This window comes from Trichechus manatus, unplaced genomic scaffold (genome assembly GCF_000243295.1).
Source record: "Trichechus manatus latirostris isolate Lorelei unplaced genomic scaffold, TriManLat1.0 scaffold00320, whole genome shotgun sequence".
Classification (NCBI taxonomy): domain Eukaryota; kingdom Metazoa; phylum Chordata; class Mammalia; order Sirenia; family Trichechidae; genus Trichechus; species Trichechus manatus.
Window position 1 is genome coordinate 400,636 of NW_004444256.1, and position 25,067 is coordinate 425,702.

A 25,067-nucleotide genomic window follows, 5' to 3' on the forward strand; every position below is an offset into this window, starting at 1 on the left:
AAAAAAAAAAAAAGATCTCTCAAACTCAATCCCCCATTGGTAACTACTGTTAATAATTTGGCATTATTAAATGCGAGTTTCCTGTTTCAAAGGTTGCATTCCTATAGATGTTCCTAGGATGTCAAATATCTTTTTCTAGTTCTTCACACAAATGCACACTTAACATATACATACACACACACAAACACATATGCACACACACATAAATGTGTATATGTATATATATATAGAGAGAGAGAGAGACTGAGAGTATATGAATGAGTGAGTCCTGCATAGTTCAAATGGTTAAAAATGGTTCATACATTTGGCCGTTAACCAAAAGATGGAGATTGGAGTCTACCCATAGGTGCTTTGGAAGAAAGGCCTGGCTATCTACTTCCAAAAAATCAGCCATTGAAAATCCTATGGAACACAGTTCTACTCTGACACACTTGGGGTTGCAATGATTTGGAACTGACTAGACAGCAACTAGTATATATAGTTGTTGTTGTTAGCTGTTATCAAGTCAAATAAATATGTACATATGTGTGTGTGTATTGTTTTTAATACAACATCTCTTCATTCATTAAATTTCAGAGAAACCCTCCTAATTCATTCAAGAAATCATCTTTACTGATAATATTTCTCCTAACTCACTTCCTATATAACTATATAAATACTACGCTACCAAACCCAAGTTTCATTCTGAATATAACAGTGGCTACCATTTATTGACCATGTAAACTCTTCCAGGTTGCAAACAGCATCTTATTTAATTATCAAAGCAAGCCTGTAAGGTAGAATTTATTATCCACATTTTTACAAACACACTCAAACTCAGAGGGATTAACTGTTTTGCCCAAGAACAGACAGCTAATAAGTTGCTCGAGTGAGGATCAGAACACAATCTAACAACAAATCCCGTGTCTTAATCATAATCACTGCACTATACTTGAATCCCTCCCTCAACAGATCCTACTATTTCTATTTTCACACTTAGAATAAGGAAAATTCTACTTCCATTTATTCATTCTCTCATCCATATAGAATATTAATCAAAATAAATATAAAATATTCTAAGGTTTCTCAGCCTTGCCACTGTTGACATTTTGGCTCAGATAATTCTGTGTTGTGGGAAGCTGTCCTTTGCATTGTAGAGTGTTTAACAGCATTCCTGGCCTCTACCAACTAAGTGCCAGTAGCACCCCCTAAGACTTGACAACAAAGAGTATCTTTAGACACTGCCAATTGTCCCATGGGGGTAATATTAACTCCTGTTAATAACCAATACAATACTCTAGTTGAAATACTGGGAACACAGAGTAAGCAGAATAACGGACTCAAGTTCTTGTGGTACTTCTTATCTATATTTTCAAATCATATATTCTTCTATAGAGATTATAACTATATAATTTGATAATTCTGGAACAATATGTAAGATTATAAGATTGTGCACAATTAGAATGCTTTCCTAATAGCTCATTCATTATATATATAAAAAAAAACATTGTCATCAAGTCGATTCTGACTCAAAGCAACCCTATCAATATTTAACTTCATTAAATAAAAATATTTAAAGTGTAAATGTTTAATTTAGTAATCCATATCATTGCAATGTTAAATAAAGTATACCTCTTTTACCGCCCAAAGTGCCACAAAGAGGTTTCTGACCTATGTCAACTCATGAAAAAGTAATTCATACCATCTTTAATGCAAATATGTCTTTTTAGAACACTCAGTGCTCCAGTTACTCTTTGTCTCATTTTTTTATGATTTCCCTGTAGGTTACAAACATGAACCCATAAACTACAGAAAATAAATAAGGAAACATAATTTTATAAGAAGAATTAAGAAATAGTCTGCCATTCAATAATGTTAGAAAACCAGTAATTAAAGCCAAAAGTAAAATCCAAATGACCTGTGAAAATACAGAGCTAAATACTGCCTCTTGCAAGAATATTTGACTGATGTCAAATGAAACTCCTGAAAAGGTCCCTCCTCTAAGCTATATTTATTTAAACCTCTCCTTACAGGAACTTTGTACAGGAAGGTAAATGCTTATTTGGTCCACAAATTAGGTTCACACCCTTCTTGGATCAAGTTTATAGAGCTGTGATTTGCAAACTTTTTTTTTTTTCTCTCACTTCAACATACCTTATGGAACTGACACACACACCAGTAACTGTGGCGCTCACTCACTACAGCACTGATCCAGGAGGTTTGAAGGTCTGCCAAGAGAGAACATATCAGATTCGGGGACAGATTAGAGTTTGACAAAGCCTACCTGGTGGTCCAACAGTTAAGCAGTTGGCTGCTGACTGAAAGATTGGCAAATTCAACCCACCCAGCAGCTCTGCAAGAGAAAGACCTGGCAATCTGCTCCTGTAAAGACTGCAGCCTAGAAAACCCCATGGGGCAGTTCTACTCTGTCACACAGGGTCGCTATGAGTTGAAATCAACTTGATGGTATATAACAACAACAACCATGGGAGAATCACCCCTGAAAAGGACAAAGACTCACTGTAACTGCCATCTCAAAAAGCTTACCCAGAATGAAAAGGCCATTCCACCATTCACTGTGCTATCTTATGCTAAGAATATTTCCAAAAGCACCCATGATTTGGTACACCTAATCCAAATCATCCTCTTCCAGCCATATTTTACACATATATCAAGAAGATAAATTATCAAATTGTTTTAAAAGTTGTATTAAATATTATGTCCAAAATCATAGACAAAATGTCATATTGCCATGCTGGTTCTTTTCCTATCTATGGTGTTATATCTTGGAGAACCCACGGTATTATTAAACTCCCTTCAAACTTCTATTGTGTTAAAGGTCCACACTGAATAAAAAGAAAGTGGATAAATGGAACTATTTTTTAATTCTCTAAAACTTGCCCAGCTTTAACATGGATCGTGTTTCTTCCGCATACCTTTCACTATTTGAGCAATGCATATGTCACCAGAAGACATTTAAGACAGTAAAAAACTTGGCCATCTTCCTGTTTTCGTATGAATCAAACATAGGAATACGCCAAGTGACAGTAATAAATACAAGAACATAAGGTCCAAAGTACTGGCACAATATAGGTAGAGCTTAGACTAACTGGTGTTAAGTTCTCCAGAGTTTTACGTGTCTGAAAACTAAATATAAACCTATAAATTACTATTCTGACCAAAATAGGCAGAGCAGTCATAATATGCATTCAGGGTCTCTCTATCTAGAATACTGGTTCTTCATGAAGTGTGTGTCATAATCACATGTCCTCCTGCCTGTTCACCCACATGTTGATATAGTGTAGTTCTAGAATTGGGGCTCAGGTAATCATATGTTGAGCACAGGTCCATAAGTTATTTTAGTACAAAAAAAAAGGTGATAATCACACTCTGCTCTATTCCAATCAGACCACATCTAGTCTACTGCACCAGGTTCTGGACTTGTCAATTTCAAAAGGCCACAATGAGGAGAGGAGAGCATCAGGAAGGGGAGGGGGGAGGGAGAATGGAAATGGCGTGGAAGGGTACTCAGTTCCCTACTGTGGTAGTAATTAAGAAAAAGATTAATGAGGATCACTTGTTAAGGATTTCATAAATTTGGCTCTACTTTTAATTTCCCTTCCAACGCTAACAGCAGTAATGCTGTCCAAAAAAAGTAACACAGACACATGAACAAGAAAAAAAAGGTCCTTTAACACTTCACTATGATATATAAAGATAAGTCTAGAAAAGTACTGAAAGCAATGAAGATTTTACCAGGTGGAAAACTTCACTAAATGGGCACAGAATAGCAATTGCATTGTAATGTATGGAAACTTGACCAAGAGTCCTAGCATCACTGAATATAGCCTAATTTATAAAATTAGCAGTAGTAAGCATCTAGGATGGCCCAAGAAAAATATCAAAGCAGAACTCAACCTGATTATTTTACAAGGTTAACTGCTCTTGACTGCCTAGATTGTCTCAATTGATAAAATAATTCTTTAACTAGTCATATGATTCAGCATGTATTTGTTCCAGGATAAGAACCTGGCCTTGAAGATTAGGAGTTATTGCAGTATATCACCCCCATGGATTATCACAGGGTTACACAGAAGCTGTAGTCTTTACTGACTTGGTAGTCTACTTCATTGCAAAGGTTCAGTATCTACAATACAGAGTCACCTGACTTTCAGAATTTATGACTCTTTTAAATCTAATCTTAAATAGGGTGATAATTTTGTACTTATTAAAATGATCAAAGCTTATACCTTACTGTATTTGCAGTTAGAAACAGCAAAAGAGGCTTCCAGCTCTAAAATTCTTGTACGTACTGAGCAGGGAACGTGGTGAGCAAATGTGACTCTCGTAGTAAAATATTTTGTGTGAACAAATTGGGCACTTTCAAGCAAACAGAGTCACATGAGATTGTAAAAGTAACACACATTGAATATGTCTGCACCAATCAATCAAACACCAAACACATCACCTTCCCTCCCTAACCCTTGAGACTAAAACTATCAAAAGCTGATCTTCTGATGGTTTTCTTCTCAATGAGCAGGATCACCATCTTTCTAGTTTCACAGGTTCACAACTTTAAGTGATCTGTATGCACTCTGTTAACACCTTCATCAATCATGGCCTAACCATTGCCCTCAAGTCGATTCCTACTCATAGTGACCCTATAGGACAGAGTAGAACTGCCCCACAGGGTTTCCAAGGCTGTAAATCTTTACAGAAGCAGACTGCCACATCTTTCTCCTGCAGAGTGGCTGGTGGGTTCAAATCGCTGACCCTTTGGTTAGCAGCTGAGCACTTAACCACTGTGCCACCAGGGCACCTGTAATCATGGCCCAATCCTGCCAATTACAGGTCTAATTTTTTTTTCTTAAATCATTTCTCATTTCCACCACCATGGCTTTAGCAAATGTTCAATGTCTCTAACCAGGAGTATTGCAATTGCCTTTTAAATTGTCCATTTGATCACTGTGATTAATATTATTTTAATCTGTTCACATCACTCTCCGGTTAAAAAACCTTCAGTAACTTTTGGTGAACACACAATGTTTAAATTCCTCAGCTTACTCTTTAAACACTGCATTTTGTATTCCCACTATGACCCCTACCTTACTTCTTTATTAAAATTTATCACCACCCCACTCCCCCCGCCCCCCACCACCCGGACTATCTGTTCCATGTGTTATTTACAAACACAACAATGGCTCCACACCATCCAGCTCCACAACACAATGTTGTGTACCTTTTCCCTCCCTCACACCGTCGAGGCCACAAGCCCACAGGGAAATACAAATAGTCTTTTACAGATACATTCTTCACATTGTACCAGAGATGATTACAGTCAGCTTTCTATTAACATAAACACATGAAAAAGTTAAACATAAGTCAAAAAGAGAAGAAAGGAAGGGAAGGCAGAATTTTAACACAAATCCATGTTAAGAGGGTGATGATATTTGAGCATTAAATTTAGCTATGACCTTTCTGGACAGCAAAGCTCTCAGGAGTTTCTGCACTTCATAGTATTTATCATTTGGCATTGTGATAATTTGTTAATGTAGTAACTAAACTATGAGCTGGAGGTGGGTGGACAGGAAGGCAGGGACAGCCCATCTCTGAATCCCCTCCACCCTCCAACATTCCCCACACTTTCTAGCATATTGTGGGCACACTTCAAATGTTGTCCTGATATAAAAAAAAAAAAAAAATACACAGTGTAAGTTTTCCAAGTAGAATTCCAAGTCCGAGATTCCCCTGTCACCATCTAGGAGACAACCATGCTAAAGGTGACTTCCCTCTAGAAAACAAGAGGTGTTTTACTAGTAAGTACTGGCACCCAGGTCTTTCTTACAGTTAAATTTCCCAGCTTAAATTAACAACCTGATATTCTGATTGATGAGCTATAGCTTTATTATTAGTGTGCCGCAGCAGTGGATAACCTCTGGTTCTGTGGAAAAAGTACATCTCTGACCTGCAGGCAGGGATCTGGATTCCGGCCAAATGCTGGTTTCAGTGGCCCACCTCACCCCCAAGACACACACTCTCAGCAAGGAGCTACCTACCAGTCTACTCAACCATAATCATCTAGCCCTCACCTGCCAACTCTCCTTGGATAGAACAGTAAAAGCAGGCAGTATGCTTGAGTAAGTTTTTGTTGTGATGCTGACAAGGATATCTGATATCCCTAGAAGCAAAGATGGCAACAGTTCTGCTTGCTCACTTCGGGCAAATCATCAGCAAAGACCAGTCCCCAGAAAAGGACATCATGTTTGGTAAAGTAGAAGGCCAACAGCAACGAGGGAAACCTTCAATGAAATGGATTGACATGATAGTCACAACAATGGACTCAAACATACCAATGACCATGAAGACAGCACAGAATCAGGCAACATTCATTCTGTTATACATAGGTTGCAATGAGCTGAAGCCAAGTCGATGACAACTGCCAGTAACGACTGATTCTATTCTGTTTATTTCTGGAAAGATTTTCTTTTTCAAGACCACAGTCCCTTTATTTTTTGAGGTAACAGAAACTGGTTTAATATTCTCAAAGGTATTTCCACAGACATTTACAGCTCTTCAAATGAGAAAGTGTGTTAATAATACCAGATGTGCAAATATTTTTTAAAATATTACATACACACAGCTTTCATTCCCTATTCATTTATTTAAACAAAATAATAGTAAATGGAAATGTACAAAGTTCCTTAGTCTTAAGCAAGAAATGGAGGGAATAGTCAACAAAATCCTGACAACCAAAACAGAAATCAATCAGTTATTACATATGGTGTAATTGAGACATAGAAATAACTCATAATATTTCTGTATATGAGTTATGGCCAAAATTTTAAAATATGATAAGATAAAAAGTTTATATCTTTTGTATAATCTATGCATGAAATCTTAGAAAATATCACACTATGTATTTTATAAGTGCCCTAGTACACAGAATTCTTTCAGGCAAACAACATTTTTAAAAAATGTTCATTACTATGAAAAACAATTATTATGAAGGGGATTTTTATTTGCAACCTAGCTGGCTGGGAAATCAGTGAGGTGGGTTCAGTGCTCTCCTTATATGTAAAACCGTATTTGTTTTCATGTTCGTTTTAACATATCACAGCTGTGGTCTTAGATTTTTGTTTCCACCATTTAACCTAAAATAGATCAAAAAGCCTTTGTAAAAACTGAAGCATATTTGAATTTATGTGTACGTATATCAGCACATGTGTATGTGTATTTTTACATGAAACTATACCTTTAGATGATGTTAAGGAAATCCTCTATATGTCAATCCATAGTTTCAGGAACCTGCTTTGGAGGATCATATGTCAGTTTGACCTCCAAACTTATAAGAAGCTATAAGCCTGTCCAGTCATCTGGGTTAAAAATCAGGAATACAAAAGGATTTTACTTCCAAATGTCTTTTACCCAGTATTGAATGTCACATTACCAGCCCCAAAGCACCTGAAGGTGCTAATTTCATGTTTGTAAGTCAAACAACTAAGGAATCCTGGTGGTGCAGTGATTAAGTGCTCAGCTGCAAACCAAAAGGTACATGGTTCAAACCTACCAGGTGCTCTCAGGGAGAAAGATATGGCAGTATGCTTCCGTAAAGATCTACAGCCTTGGAAACTCTATGGTGCAGTTCTAACTCTATCCTTTAGGGTCGCTATGAGTCAGCATTGACTCGACTGGACAGCAATGATTTTTTGTTTTTGTTTTTTAAGTAAAATAACTGTTAGCCATAAGAGCCCAGTAAATGTTCTGTGAACACATCTAAGTGACCTCAAATGACTACATTTCTTTATAAAGTTTTAATTGTTTTTATGCATATAAAATATGTGTGCGGGGTGAAAGAAAATACTGGAAAAATAATGAAATAAATAAAAATAACCCATGATTCCCCCATACAAACAAAAATTAACATTTTTGTAAGTTTCCCTCCTGCTATGTATTTGGTTATTGTAGGCGATAGCATGCTGTACCCTCAATTTTATTTCCTGATTTGCCTTCCCATTCATCAAAAGTATTTTCCATGCAATTAAAAACTCTTCATTTCACATATTTTAAATTTCCTTATCTTTGGTTGCTCCCAAGCAGTGTATAAAATATTTCATAATCAGAAATTAACCACAGTGTAGACTTAGCAAGCTCTGAAAAGTTGTAATACAATCAAGCTATCATAATTTAAATATTTATATAGCACCTATCACTGAAGTGCTCTGCAGGTTGACAAATGTTCTGGATTAATATGAAAACAAAATAGAAGCACTTCCTCTGTAGAAAGGCCTGGAATGTTTTGGCACCATGCCTTTAGATGGAAATAGGATTTGTCAGACTATTCAAAGACTAATAAAGACAGAAAATCTTGAATTTTGTTTGAACAGTCTAATGTTTTTGCTATATTTGAACTTAAGATATTAAAGCGCCAACTACAAATACATCTGTATTTAAGAGGGAGAGAATGGCAATGACACTCATAATTTATTAAAAAATATAAAGAACATTTATATAAAGACAAAATTTCAAAACCAACTTGTATTATACCAAATGTTATAATACCGTAACAATCTAATAACTTTTGAAGAGTTTGAGATGATTGATTAGAATTTATTTCAATATATGGTGACGGCTTTCCTGAAAATCAAGTCCACAGTTTGTACATCTTCACAAAGGCACAGACAGAAGATAAATTGAAAGAAACAGTCATCCCAATCAGATTTTAAAGACAGGAAATGAAGATATATCTTCCCTTATTATTAAATCCAACTCATTGTTGTCGAGTAGATTCCAACTCATGGTGACCTCATGTGTTACAGAGTACAACTGCTCCATAGGGCTTTTTTGGATTTATGGAAGCCAGTCGCTGGGTCTTTTTTGCAAGGTGCCACTGCGTAGGTTCAAAATGCGTACCTTTAAGTTAGTAATCAAGCGCAAACCATCTGCGCTACCCAGGACCTCCCATAATATTAGGTCCCTAAACAAAAGGGAAGACATTAATGGAACTCACTCTCTACCCTCAACAAGAAGACCAACCAATCACTACCAATCTTCGTGTTACTACCTTTAATATATACTTAGAATCTAACCACTAACACTACCACTTTGGCCTAATTCCCTATCATCTCTGGCTTATTGCAAGAGTCTTCTAACTGGTCTCCCTTCTTCCATCCTAACACCTATTTTCACTTAGCATAGACAGCCTGAGAGATCCTATTAAACATAAATCTGATCACATGCTTTCTCCACTCAAAACCCTCAATGGCTTCCCTTCCCACTCCAAACCAGTCTTGCAACGACCTCACGGCCTATATGATCTGCTAGTCCCCTCCCTTCACCTCTCTGACATGTCCATTTATATCAGAGAAAACCCCAGAGGATGTACTGTGACTATAGTGGAGAAAAAGATGACTAGCCTGGGCAGAACTTCTAAATTGAAACCAACTGTAGGTGGAGTCAATCTATACAGGACCCCTAATCCTGCTGGGAGTCAACCCAAAATTACCTCCTCAGACTACACTAAAACTTCATTCAATACAGGGAAGAAAAGTGGTCTAAGGATTAAGGTCTACAGTAGGGCCCTGTGGATGCTGGTAAAAAGGGAGCATCTTGAGGAACACTTTTATGTGAGAAAATAATCACTCCCTTGTACTGAGGGCCATCTCTGAGTGAGTGCTGCATTACTTTCTTTACACGAATCATAAGCAGAACATCCCTGTTATTTGAAAATGATGATACAAGTGGTAAATAATGAGGAAAAAAAAGTCCCAGGTATGCCTGGGACTTTACTGTGGAAAATGAAACTGAAAATAATTTTGTTTTGCAAAACAAAACATGGGTTATAAGGGCAAGAACAGCAATTCTTAAAGCATACAAATCAAGTTTCTATACGATTGGGATATATGACACATTACTATACAAGAGACTCTCAGCAGCAGCAGCCATTTCTACAGAAATGCTCAAGGACTCCATCAGTTTTCCAAAATGTCTCTCAATTATTTTTCAGTCAGATCGTTTTCTTCTGAAGCACCCATCACCATCCATGTCAGATTTATCTCCATCCATTGTTAACTTGTCTGGCTCTCCAGGGTCCTCATTTATCGATGACTTTGGCTGCCATTGAAGCAACTCTCTAACATCTAACACTAACATTTTAATTAACTTCCAGAAAACCTATGTCTTTCCCAAGACTTTCAATTCCATTTTTGTAATCAGTCTGCATTGCTTTAAATTGTATTTTCTGGTATTTAGCCTACAATCTTCAATAATATGGCCTTAATGGGCTGGAAAAGATATTTTTCTTTACTATTCTTGTTCAGCTAGGACGGGTGTTCAACAAGAGCCACTATTCATTATCTCCATTAATTTTGCCTTCACAACTTTAAAAAGGTAGGTATTATAATTCCTATATTATAAGTTAAAAAACAAAAACAAAACAAAAAATACCAGTTGCATTCAAGCTGATTCCATGACTCATGGCAACCCCACGTGTTGCAGAGTAGAACTGCGCTCCGTAGGGTTTTCAAGGCTGTGAGCTTTCGGAAGCAAATTTCTAGGCCTTTCTTCCGAGGCCATTTCTGGGTGCATAGGAAGCCTTTAGGTTAGTAGTCCAGCACTTAACCCTTCGCACCACCCAGGGAACTCCCTATGTTATAGACAGGGATCGAGAAAGTTCAGAAAGTTTAAGAAACTTGTACACATTAAAAAGCCTTGGCTTATTTCAGTCCTGTGTATACATTCTTTCTACTTAACATTTGTATAGCAATTTATTTTTATTTAGGCTTTATAACAGTCATATGAGACAGGTACAGAAACTATTAATTCCTTTTTACAGATGAGGAAACCTATGCAGAGAGGTCAAGTAACTTCTCTGAGGTATCATCAAAGGAGAAAACAAAGTGAAAAAAAATTATGAATGTTATACGTTCAAAAACGACAATCTCTCTATAGATAGATGTACGTAGAAAGAGATCGATATAATTAGTCTTCCCCATGATACTGAGCCCTCTCGCCTAAGCCAAGTACTTTTTAAGTATTTGTTAAATCTGATTGCAAAAGTCAGAGATTCTTGCACAGTTTTAGCAGAGAGAAGGTTGTAGCCCCATGTCTCTCAACTGGGGCACGTGGGGTCCTACTTAAGACTGTAGATTCCTGGATCCCACATGACACTTAACTAAGTCAGGATATCTGAGGTTAGATACAAGAATATGCATTTTCATAGATTTCCTAGATGATTTGTATGCACACTGAAATTTGTGAATTACAACATGTAGCTCGATTTAAAAAGTGCCAGGTGATGTGAAGGTCAGGCAATCTCCTCACAGACTTAGGAAGTATCTAAAGGAAGTCTATTAATCTATAAAATTGAGACATCAGAGGCATTAACTGCCCTAATTCATAAGCAATTGTTTGATTAACATGGTATTATAATTACATAAGGTCAACTACCACCAGGGAAAAAGTCAAGGAAGGAAGATAAAAATCTAGGCATATTAAAATACTTAGAATGTAACAAATATTCAATGCAAAACAAACAGACTCCTGAGATCTTAAATAAGACACAAATGCTGGCTTCTTTAATCAATTCTGGTCATATAAGGGTAAGAGTTCACACAAGATTGTCATGAGGGTACATTTATAAGACAAAGTGATAAATGTGCTAAAGAACTAATGGGTAAGAATCAGTATCATGGAAAGTAACGTATGTCAGGCAAGTTCATGAATAGCATTAACGGCCTCTTACACAGTCCATCCCCTAAGTGTTTCCGGTCTAAGGACAGATATTGAGCCAATGCATAGCTAGACTTCCTACCCACTGTCCAAGAGTGACTCTCTCAGGCTCTTCCACTTTTTCCAAATCATAAGGAGTTCTAGATTTTAAGTGCACCAACATTATGTCTTTAAAAGACCATTACAATAATTAAAAAAGAAAAAAAAAACCTGAAGAATTATTCATTTGATACTGATCTGGTCTTCTCTACACAAATGAAATATTGGCATTGAATTTTCCCCTCATTTATTATAGGTAGTTTCCATTTATGAATGCCACCATATTTTTTTATAACTTACTTAATCAGCTTTCAGTTATATCTGTATCCAACACTTCCAACCTAATTCATTTAGAACTAGTTAATTGCTTGCAGAAGTTCCACTGAAAACATTTAAAAGCTCTAGTCATAGTTCTCTAAAGGGGTGAAGCGTCAATCCAATTATTATGCAAGTAAAAAAGAAGGAAGAGAAGCAGGCAAAATGAGGCTACTGCTTTAATAATTGTACTTCAATTTAGGTCTTATTTATCTAGCAAAAACAATTCCAATTATAGCAAAAACAAATCACTAAATGTAAAAACAGACAATAGTCAAGATGGAAAAGACACACTGTTAGCTCCCTCTTGCCAAATAAAAATATAGTCAAAAGATTTTACATATAACATTTTAATTAAAATATCAAATAAATTTAGAAATGGCTTGTTTACAAGAATATATTTTGATGACCTCAAAATATGGATTAATTTATAACTAACTTCACCATGTCAATTTTTTTTCAAATAGTACCTATATTCAAAGAAATGTCAAACTCTGAAAGTTGCCAGTAATGGAACTATTTCTAAAAAAATCTACCTATGAGGCCATTTAACATCCACCGACTAAAAGAAACTTGTCACTAAAAAACAAAATCAGAAATACCTTTGTTTTCTAAACATTGTACTTCTAGTTTATCTAAGGCCATGATAATGTCTACCATACTCAAAACAGATGCCACTGATTTTGTGAGTGGATATGACAATATTTCCATTAAGTATTAAAATTGTAACAACAAACTGTTTTTATTTGACTTATAATTTTCTATTTCAACAAGTCAAATTCTACTAAAAACTAGGCAAGTCAAAGAAAAATGACTGGATCATCTAAAACTTATCATTTCAGTAGAAGCTTATAAAATGTTGTTTTTTTGTTCATTTTGATGCTGAAATTATGCTACCAAACTCCTAGATTATTCAGCATGATTAAACCAGCACTACATTTGGATGACATTTTAAATAAGCCAATGTCACAAAATCATCCCTGGAAGCAACGGGCTCAAAATATATTTTATAATAGAACACACGTAAAAAAAAAACAGTATTTACTTTACATTAGACTTCTCAGGAAATACAACCACTCAATAAGAATCTCTAACAACAATATAGATTAATCAATTGTAAAATGCACGTATATCTGTTTTCTGATTATTGAAGAACACCTGTCAGCTCTTTGTAGAAAGTGATGGAGTAGATATAGTCAAAGTTAATTCTTTCTTGATTTACTAGTTGATCATAAAAATGACTTGAATTTTCACTTTTCTAAAAATGTACCCAAATTTCAGAGTTCTTTTTTTTTTTTTAGGTTTATATGCAATGATCTGGGTAGTAACTTTGGTTATTTTCAGTTGAGAGTGAGTTAAAAATAAATATCTAGGACTCTTGCTGAATATGGGTTTTCCCTACCACTAAGGGCATGGGCAAATTCAGCCCCTTATGTGACATGTACCTGAGGGAACATAAAAAGATAACACGCAAAAAAAGTAATAAAAATAAAAATACAAAAACCAAGTATTAAAAATGCTAACTTAATAGACTTGTTAATAAATCAAAAAAATACCAAACCTGTTGCTGTCAAGTCGATTCCGACCCATAGCAACCCTATAGGACAAAATAGAACTGCCCCATAGGGCTTCCAAGGAGCGGCTGGTGGATTCGAACTGCCAACCGTTTGGTTAGCAGCCAAGTTCTTAACCACTGTGCCACTAGGGTTCCAAACTTGTCAATAGACCGTTTCTTTTCTTCTTTCTACAGAAGTTGACTTCAATCAATTCAATCACTAGAACTGTCGCAGGAGGGGATAAAAATTTCAGTCATTTGTTTCTTTCCCATTCATTTACTTGCCAGTCAGCCAGCACCTACAATAGGCAAGGCACTGGGCCAGAATTTTTAAAGGAAATGTTTACAGCTGAGACAGTGAGGCAAAGAAGTTTGATTCCTTTTATAACAAAAACTGTCATGGGCCTAGAAAGCAAATTTTCAATGCAACAGAAGCAGGTCAATAGCCTTTCTCCTTTCAGTGTTTCTGAGAACCTGTTGCTGAGGCAGGACCCCGAAGTACTAAGTCCCAAACAAGGGGTGTTTCAAATCACAAGAAGGAACACATCCTCCTAAGAGCATCTCTTAAGTGTTGTTGTTGTTGTTGGGATGTACCATCAAGTCAGTTCGGACTCATAGCCACCCTATACACAGAGTAGAACTGTCCCATAGGGTTTCCAAGGAGCAGTTGGTGGATTTGAAATGCTGACCTTTTGGTTAGCAGCTGAGCTCTTAACTACTGTGCCTTCTAAAGTACTTAGGGTAAAAATAAGAAGTATTTCATTTATTTTGTTCACACTAGTTTAAAAATGTGCTGAGGATGCTGATTCCACAGAACCGGACATCAGTTGGCATAAAAAGAAACACTCCCCCCAAAATAATATTTCTGACTTCAAACTTTCATCTAATAGGTTTATTTTAGCGGATTATTATCTAGAGGAGGAAACACTTGCCACAGACATAGCATAAATATTTAGTTATTTACACTTACTTCAGAAGATGGAAAAATTTTATTAAAATCCTATTAAATCAAAACCACAAGCTTCTTACATAAAATTATTTCAATATGCTGACAAGGTACTGTGTAGGATATAAGGGTATTCCTTAAAATTTTAAACACACTTTGGAAGGAAGAATCTATTAGGTAAAACGAACGTGAAAATAAGATGTATCTCCTTTATTTGATATATATATATATCAGAAAAAAGAAGTTTGGCAAAAAAAATTTACAAGATCGAACTCTCCACTCATTTTAAATGACTTCAAAATTAGCCAGGGCAAATGACTACTTAAATTCAAATACAAACTTTTTCAGGTAACAAGATGTGTACCACAAAAGTGTTTTTATTCTTCAGCTAGCTCTTCAAGAAGTCTAAATTAAGCTAGCTTCACCAGGAGTGAATCTGAGTCCACATAATTTCATTTTAGCCAAATGTACTTTTTTGTATACCCTAATTCTATTACTGTCTTTCACCCTTTTTAAGATTATTTCCTATGTGACATATGAAAATCTATGTTTCTCATGATTTTTTTCTCAAATGCAAAGAAAAATAACATTTGTTTTAAAAAACAGAAATTTATAAGTCATAAAAATCATCATAAGCATCACACACAGATACAAACCATTATACTCAAAATAAATACATCCTTTAAAAAATCATTCTATATCTCTCTCTGTGTAAAGGAACATGCCATATATTTTAAACAATAATAATATTCTCATTAATTCTCAGTGTAACATTGGAGCTATGCCTCAAGCAAATGAATTCATAGCATTTGTGGAGAGGAGATGAAAGGAAGGAGACATTTAAAAGTTATTGTCTTTTCATCTGCACATTTTCTTGAGTTGACCCTGCAGTTTGAAATCAAGTAGAGCCGCAAAGGCCACCTAATCTCAAATCTTAGTTTAGAAATGCTACACTATCAAGATCTCCAATCCTCCCTACACAAAATGGAGACATTTTCATTTTGTATCCAAGAAAGTGGTATTTACATAAGAAGTAGTGAGAAGTCAGAAGCCGTTATAATTTTCATCCATTAAAGCTACTAGCGGGTTTGCCACTTAGGTTCCTAAGTTACAAAGATAATGACCTGCACTATAAACATAAGCACTTCCATTTCTAAAGAGACATTAGATAATCCAATTACAGATTAATCAGTGTTAACATGTATTCACACTAGATACATAAGCAATTCCTGTTACATATAAATCAGAATTTGAAAGACAAATTCATAATTAACTAGAAATCTTGATACTGTGTTATAAAGCAGGTAAATATAGAGGTTCTTTTTTAAGGACCCTGTTAAACACCCCCTCCAATTAAAGTAATCATATTTTAAAATACGTGCAATAATGTGAAAGGAAGTAAAGGTCAAAAAAACAGACTTGCCAACTATTACAGTAGTTAGTGGTATAAAAATGAGCTATCAAGATTACATATAAAATTTGAAAGATTGTATATTAAATGCTATCATTAAATCTACATAGATTTCCCATTATAAATGAAAAGGTGACATTAGTATTCTAGTGTTTCATGTCTTTAAAAATCTATAGCTGCACTGTCCAATATGGTAGCCATTAGCCACATACGTCTATTGGGTATTTGAAATGTGGCTAGACCAAACTGAGATGTGCTGTAAGTATAAAACAAACAAACAAAAAACCCAAACTCATTGCCATCAAGTCGATTCCAGCTCATAGTGACCCTACAGGACAGAGCAGAACTGCCCCACTGGGTTTCCAAGGAGAGGCTGGTGGATTTGAACTAACAGTGTTTCAGTTAGCAGCCAAGCTCTTAACCACTGCACCATCAGGTCTCCAAGTATAAAATACACACCAGATACTTCGACTTAGTAAAAAAAAAGACTGCAAAATACTTTGCTTACTCTTTATGTTGATTACATGTTAACATAATATAATGGGTTAAATAGAGCATATTGTTATTATTATGAATTTCACTTTTCCTTTTACTTTTGTTCTGTAGTTACTATAAACTGTATGTAGAATTTAATATGTGGTTTTTGTTTATTTCTATTGGGTAGTGCCTATCTACAGTGTTTACAGAACTGTTTTTCATCAAAGCCACTGGGTGACACTATTTCTCCACTAACTTGATACAACCAAAGCAATTTCCTGGCAGGGGAAATACACAAACACACACATAATGACCAACAAACAAAATGTGCCCCTTATAACTACTCTTAGGATTTAAAAGAAAAAAACAAAAAAAAAGATTAACACACTGGTAAGTAATTATATTAGCATGTTAGCAAAACTGGCTATACTAGAACACTTTAATAATCATTCACAAATTCCTTAATAATAAATGACAGTTTTAATCATATCAAATGGCCAGAAGATGTTTGTGACTTTTCTCAAATAGCATCTTCTAAATGGTAATGTTCTTCATGACTTCCTCTAATATTACATGCTATTTGCTAACATTTTATTGGATTAGGGAACTGTGCAAAATGATTTAGGTGAACAAAAATAGTAAGTACTGTTTTTGCTAACAAATGCATTACTGATTCAAATTCTGAAAAATTTTAAATACGTTTATTGAAAAAGTAAAACAAAAACACAAATTATTATTTAATATTAAATATTCACTGAATATTCATTGAATATTGTTTGATGAGATATACCTTACAAAGTTAACACTTTACAATGCAATTAACATTCACTTATGAGACAAACTAAAGTCCAGAATAATACAATCCAGAGGCTTCCTAGAACTATTTGAGGACAAGAAATTTCATTGTAAGGGCTCAGAAAAGTTTTATGTTATCCGTATACCTGCTAGGCATTACTCAGTCTTCTAATTCTGAATGAGAATTCAGAGTTGGCGCTAAGTGTAAAATCACAAATGACACCCAGGTTTAAAATTACCAGTCTGACTCCTTTCCTACTCTGTTGCCCCAGCCCCATATTCAAGTCCAAGAGAGAACTGGATACAGGTCAACATTTTGCCTTGGGCTGTCTACATACATTTAGCTCTCTCTCCCTTAGTCTTCCTCTATGTAAAAACCACCAGTCTCCTAACTAATACTATACTAATATTAGTCTCCTAACTGTATCCTGGTACAGAATTAGGCATTTGAACACAAGGTTACAACAAGCTACTTGCAGCCATAAACTACCACAAGATATAATTCAGCTACTATATTGAAGTATAACTCGTTCTGAATCCTATAATATTCTACCTGTATTTCAGAACGTCCTATAAACTGATACTAATTTCCATTTCAAAGAAAAAAATTCTCCATGTCTTCAAAATGTAAAGCTGCTCAACATTCAAACCATTTATGTTTGATCATTTTGTGTTAAAGACTGTCTGAAAACTATGAATTTTCTCCCCACAAAAATGAACAAATGAAGTTTTGCATATAATTTCAGAGAACAGGTTAATGGGTCCTGGACCCAGGTTAAAAACCTGCTTTAAGATGTTATCTGCATTCCTTCAACTATTATCTAAGAAGTTATTTAGATATTTTACTAAGATTTCCCCTTTTCTTGTGTTGATATCTCAGTATCCTAACTAGTCTCTAAGCTCTGGAGAGACAGGTGTTGTGTCATACTGTCTTTGTACAACTTGTGTGATTTTTAGCACAAGGGCTAATGACAGATAAAACATATTGATTTGACATTTGATGTGTTGACTGACCAAAGGCCTTTATGGATGATATGAACTAAGGGTAGCATCTCCTTTTAAAACAGTGTTATATATTCATGTAATGATCAAATCTGTGTATTTTATATCAATAACAGCTCAAACATACATTCTTGGTTTAAAGTTGAAACAATTTGCAAGGGTAGTCTTACTCAAAAACTCTTCAAAAAATACTAGCAAAGGCAGGAAGGGACAAGAACTGGGTGAATGGACACAGGGAACCCAGGGTGGAAAGGGCGAGCATGCTGTCACATTGTGGGGATTGCAACCAACATCACAAAACAATATGTGTATACATTTTTGAATGAGAAATTAAAAAAAAAAAAAACTAGCAATAGTAAAAGTATATATAAGTAATTACTAAAAGGATTTAAATTTCTATGTAAAGGAAATTATATTTATTTGCATGTTAACAGAGCACATATTTAGATACAAGAATATGGGGATTTCTGGACTTTCTGGGATTCCTTCTGAATTATTTGATAGAACTTCATTAAACACATGCAGAAAATAAGCATAAAATGGGTTGTCAATAACAGACATTTGAGTTTCTTGTAGAGAAGGTACATTTATAAACATAACACAAAAAAATTGAAGAGGAAGACTCCATGGAACAAGAGACACATGGCAATTAAGTAAATAATTTACTATAAACGTGTAGGCTTCTGCATAATTTCACAAAGCTAAAGCAACTTTCCCTATGGCCTAATGCGAAGGTACTACTCCACCATCCCAAAATCTCTTAGGATACTACGTGATACAATTGTTGCACTGATTGTGTTCCTATATCCATGAGGTTACATCTTACAACCATAATGCTTTCTGAAAAATAAAACTCCTACCCAAAACCTAAGATAAACTCATTCTACTGATCCACTAAATAATACAAGTTTTCTATGACATCTACAAAGACTCTATTGAACTGTTACTTACACAAAACCGTATTAATTGAAACTCTTGATGTGTTATATATAGGCATATTTCTAATTTTGAGGTTTATAAATACCCTAATTCCTAATAGAATACAACAAATTCACACAAATGTCACTACAGACATAACCAATGTTTTTTCATGCCAGTATCACTCACCCTTGCCTGCCTGCACCCCCTCCCCCCAAGGCTTTTCAAAATGTATTTCATACACAGAGTCACTGTTCTGGTTGTTTATTTAATTAACATGACAGCCCAGCATAACACAGCATTTCTTTCAGTTCTACAGTTTTAACTTTTTACACTTTAGACTCAATACAGAAAGAATAAGATTACTGTTTTTGACTCCTTCGACCTCTATAAATTTATATAGATTCACTGACTATTTCTGTCATTTAAAACCATTTTTCAGTATGCTTTAAATATCTGTATTCACAAAGTAAAATCACAATTTTGTCCCCATTTAAAAAAAAAAATTCATTGGCCTCACCTTTCCCAAAGGACAAGAAAATCTTGTTTTTTTATCTTTTAGTACTTTCATAAGTTGACATTAATTAATTTTAATTCTGTCACCACATCATAAATAATCAGTATTGCTGTCCATATCACTATAAGCTGAGTAACACTACTGAAATGTGATATAAGTTACAATTTAATTTAAAAATCCATGCCTGCTTCTGAAATGTATTCATTTGAGAAATATACTAAAACATACTTAGGAGTTTAAATGACTTCTGTATTTTGTATCTGTACTACATTAGCAAGCAAGTTATGCCTTTTATCAAACACATCACAAAGTCACATCCAATGCATATGATAAAAGATGATGCCCATTTCTCCTATTTTTGTTTTGTTGTCATTGTTGTTTTGTTTTTTTTGTTTGAACATATCTTTCTGACATCAGTGATGAAAACTTGATTCTAATTTTGATAACAAGCCTCCAGATTACACTAAATTCCTATTAAAAAAATGCCTTCATTTTTGCTAAAGATGTTTAATGGAGACTAGGGAAATAGTCATGGGAAATAATTTTAATTTTTGAATTACATAATATATGTACCATATTTTCCACAAATTAACACATCCACATAAATAATGCACCCACACATATAACACTCATAGCTTGCCTAGGAAATAATGCACGAAGGGGTTGCATGGTTGGCAAATATGTATAATGTGCATGTTATTTGCATAAAAATATGGTATCTGCACTTTTTTGACTGATACTGTATCCATCACAAAGAGTTTTCTCATTAAGTGCTAAAAATGCATTAATGGAGAGGGGCATATGCCTTGTGATTATTCTGTGTGAAACCATAGGCAAATATACTGAATTAAAATATGTAACTAAAGTAAAATGGCATTGGTTTGGAAGCATTCAAAAATGAATGTAGAAGGTGGCCACAATAAATAGAGGGGAATGAGTAATCACCAGTGTTATTTGGTGTGTAAAGAGAATAGAAAGACATTCCTTTAAATATGACTTCAAAATGTTGAAAATCCCCAATTAAAATTTTCTGTTTGAAAAATAACATTTATATCATGCACAATATCAAATAATTCAATAAATTCTAGGTACCTCTGTGTGTATATTCCAGTGCTTGGTGGTACAGTGGTAACTTGAGGGAAATACAACTCCTCGTAGATGTGAATGTTCACTTAGAAAAGACACATATACCTTAATGGAAACACTTGCCTTCTTAACAGTGCCAACCAAAAAGGTACAATGATAGGCCCATCGACAAAATCATCCTCAGTCTGAGGACACTGGGATGGCAGGACTGAACTAAAAACCACCCAGATGCTATGAAGTTTATCTGTTCTTTATTGAGAGTAAAGATATCTTCACTTGCCCTCACAGACACACCCAGTGTCTGATTAATTCTTAATAGGTCAGTAGACCTATTTCTCCTCTCTTTGTTTGAAGTCATCTTTACCATCTGCAATGCAAAATTAAGTTCGATATGCAATATCCAATCTGTAGACTTATGATTCTACAAGGAAGAGAGGAAGGGAGGAGAAAAATATGTCTCTGTTGGTTTGTCTTGTGAGAACTTTAATATATATTCTCCTTGCCCTTTGAGAATTGCTAGCCATTGAAGAGAGAGAGTTTATATAAGTGGCCACTGTCATTCATATGCCAAAGAAAATACTGAAATTCCCTCACCTTTAAATCTCATGATGAGCAAGTTTCAAATAAATTGAACCTCAAGACGCCTTTGCCAGATTTGCTGTGCTTTCTTACACTATTACTTAAAATTCGCTTGTTACCGATGAATATTATCTTGAGTTGAGAGTAGACTTTTTTTCACAAAAGTACTCATAGTCAGTTAGCACTCAGGGAAGTGTAATATACTTGTTTTATAATTATTTTGATTGTTGATGTCATAAGGTATATAGATGACGGTGGTACACTTTGCACCCTTAATCAAAAGTTTGTTTCCTTATGATAAAACAGATAAGCCATTTACTATATTGCTCCAGAACTTTTCACACAGTTAGGCGAACATACGAGATATTACCCTATTTTATAAGATACTATTTTGTTAGTTCCCACAGCCCCTCCCCCCAACCCAACAATTACACTCAACAAAAACTTTAATGGGTCATAACTAAAAACTAGTCTTAAGTGACACACATTCACCAAAATACATTACAACTATGAATTTTCAACATTCACCTGCAAAACATTTTTAAAAGTGCAATGCTCAGTTATTTTCTTATAGAAGTTCACAGATTATTCGAATTCTCCATTTATTAATTCACACCAGAGAAAACCAATAAAAATCTGTGAGTTAATTAACAATGCTGCTTAATTCATATAAACTCCTTACCTTAAATCTATCCTTAACTCTTTAATTCCTAAATATCAATATGAAATTTCAGAAATTTAATATCAGTGACTAAATGAAATTAATTTGGAGTCAAATGATTTATTATTAAATCACGGAGATAAGAGTTTTTCCTTTAGAAGCTATGGTTCAATTTTGCAATGATCACATCACATTTCCCTATAGATTAAAGAAGAGTGTGTTCTAAACATTTAAACTAGTGGTGTTTTCATTTAAAAGACGTTCATGTAACCGTGAAAATAAATTAAAGCATATTTCCTCTTTAATCACCTTACCCTTAAGTAGATATTTTATTATGATGATTTCCAAATTTCTACCAAAAGTAAGCATCAAATTAGTGGCTTGTCTTCTCCTGCATGCTCAGAGTAAGCTTAAACCCAAGAAATATTTGTTTTATCTAAACAAAAAGCTAAATAAGTACGTTTGTTTTAAAATAAACACAGAGACTATGATGCTGTCATCCATTCTGCTAAATAATGTCAAACAACCACAGATCTGTGTAATCAACTCCATTTCAGAAACAAACTAGCCACCCACACCATATGGTGACTGCAATTTCTTAGAAATACCTCAGTGATTATTTACAGAATAAAATGAGAAAAAAACCTTACTATATCTTAAGATGTTCTTTTGTTCCCTAAAGTTGTCAAAATCTTAGCATAAATAAGCATAAATTTAAAGGGAAAAGTGTAAATTTCCACTCGCTTTGCATAACCAGCTCTCCATCCACCCTTATCAAGTGTCAAGTTAGCTTCATGTAGAGAAGTGAACACTTAAATGAGCCTTTTCAGATACATTTTGTGTTTAAAATCAGGGTTTGTTTCTTTTATACCCTCTATAGCAACTATATTCTATCATCTTAAAGCAATTATAACAAAGGGATTTTCCCCTCTCTCCCCAAATTTCACTAAACTTTTATTTACAACAACTTAATTCCAGGTTCCTCTTCCTTCTTTCTGAAAGAGATGTATCTCCAGAAATCTTAAAAATATTCTCCTGAATTACTATATCCTGAATAATCTGTATAAATCCATTTGAACTTCCAAATATCCACTTACAAATGCAAATACTCAGAGACATTTTATTTTTCCAATTGACACTAGTAGCATATTTCACATGATTTTAACAAATTCTCAAGCTCATAAATATTGTTCCTCAAATTAATATTTAGGATTATTATACAAAGCACACTAGCATGTAATAACATATACTCCCAAATTACATCTAAAAACAAACCGGGCACCATCAGACGCAATCTCTCCAAGTAAGACTTGCTGCAAAATTGGAAAGTATATGTTAATACCTCACCTTCAAGGATGCCTTGCTTTGCTCTAGAATTATTTTTCTGATTCTCATAAACGTTTACCTGTCACTTTATGAGAAAGATATTTTATAAAAAGAAAAAGAAATCTAGTGAAATCCACCAGCTGAAAAATCACTCACTACTAAAAACTAAACTTAATTCTAAAATTTCTGCTAAAAGAGGAAAAGTGTGAGAGTACTTAAAAGCGTAGTGAAGTCACACGCCAGGTGTTAACAGATCTAAAAATTTGGCCCAGCTGTGGTGACCCTGAAAATGCCATCTATTTTGTTGTTTGTTTCTGTTGTTCAGGTTATAAAATACTTTGTGAGAGGGGAAGAAAAACCCGCTCGTTTCCTAAGTCACAAGTTACACCACTTTTCTAGGCTATCTTCCTTTTAGTTCCCAGCGCTGGATTCCCTTCCACCCCGCACGCGTTCCCAAGTGTTTCAAGCTTTCCCCAGAGGTGAGAGAGGTACCGCCAGAGCTTACCTGTTCCCTCGGTATGCAGGGTAAGGAGGTCCTCCGATGGGACTTGCTGCTGCAGCCCGACATCTCGGCGGACACCACGGAGCTGGACCGCCTCCTCCTCTTAAACACCGGGATATCTTCTTTGGTCCCAGCAATCAGCTGGGACCCAAAATGTTCCCTCGGAGCTGCCCCCGCCGACTGCGGCAAGATTTGCTCCACGTACCTGGCCAGTAGGATCCCCAGTACGCCGGCCAAGTACGCCAGGTAAGGTCTCCAGGCGACCTTGAACCTCTCTAAGGAAATGAGAGACACGGTCCTGACTGCGCTAGTCAAGGCGATCATGAGGACGCCCAGCCTCAGCCTCAGCACCAGCCATGTCGCGGCGGCCAAACAGCTGAGCACCACCCCCGCGGCGGGGAGCGAGAGTAAGTGATCCTCCCCGACGCCCAGCCCAATCTGGACGAGCGCTTCTCCCCCGCAGCAGGCGGCCAGCAGCGCGACGGCCAGAGACAGGCTTACCCCGGCGCGCAGGAGGTACAAGCCCATCCAGAAGAAGGCACACAGGAGACTGAAGAGCAGCGCCGAGGGCTGCAGCCAGGGGCTAAGCGGCGCGCCGCCCCCGGGAGCACCTCCCCGAGGCCCTGGGAAGACGCCCCCTTCTGCTCCCCGGGCCGCTTCCTCCACCGCCGCCTCCTCACTACTCTGCTCCAGGTCACAGCCGATCTCCCCGCGGACCAGCCTCACCAGCAGCGCCAACAGAAAGGACAGAGAGCCCGCGCACAGAGCCGAGGAAAGTTTCCGGGAGCGCCGGAGCGGCTGCAACACCAGGTCTCCCCAGCAGCCGCTGCAGCCCGAGTCCCGCGGTGACGCGGGGCCGGCACGACCGTGGAAGTCTGGGCCCGCCGCGGGGGTTTGACTCGCCCCACCGTGGCCGGGCTTGTCCCTGACTGGGGCGGCCTCGCCGGGCACTGCCATCGTGTGCCCTCTTCACGGACTCCCCAAGGCCGCCCCGACGCCCCCACCCCGACACACACACACACACACACACACACACACGCGCGAGCTCTTCCCAATCCCACCCTCTGAATCCCTCCTTCTTTCCAGGCCCAAGAGTCACAGAAAGTTTCAGCTTTCGAATAACTGCTGGACAATACTAGATGCTCCAAAAGAGACTCCTTTAAGTTAAAAGCTAGCACAGGCTGAAAAGATCAGACTTCTCCCTTTTCTCTGTTTGAAAAGCTTCTTAAAAT

The 25,067-nt window shown here is 36.2% G+C and overlaps 1 protein-coding gene and 1 long non-coding RNA gene across 2 annotated transcripts in view; both read right to left on the minus strand.

The window, feature by feature from the left end:
- The window catches only part of LOC111819225 (uncharacterized), a 77,886-nt gene extending 75,679 nt beyond the window's left edge, over positions 1-2,207 (minus strand). Inside the window, exon 1 of the long non-coding RNA XR_002822970.1 lies at positions 2,134-2,207. This is a non-coding gene — a long non-coding RNA (uncharacterized LOC111819225). The remainder of the gene's footprint in view (positions 1-2,133) is intronic.
- PDE3A (phosphodiesterase 3A) overlaps positions 1-24,792 on the minus strand; it is a 369,019-nt gene extending 344,227 nt beyond the window's left edge. Inside the window, exon 1 of the mRNA XM_023725502.1 lies at positions 23,839-24,792. Within this exon, the coding sequence (XP_023581270.1) occupies positions 23,839-24,792 (954 nt within the window). The remainder of the gene's footprint in view (positions 1-23,838) is intronic.
- Between the last annotated feature and the right edge of the window lie 275 nt (positions 24,793-25,067).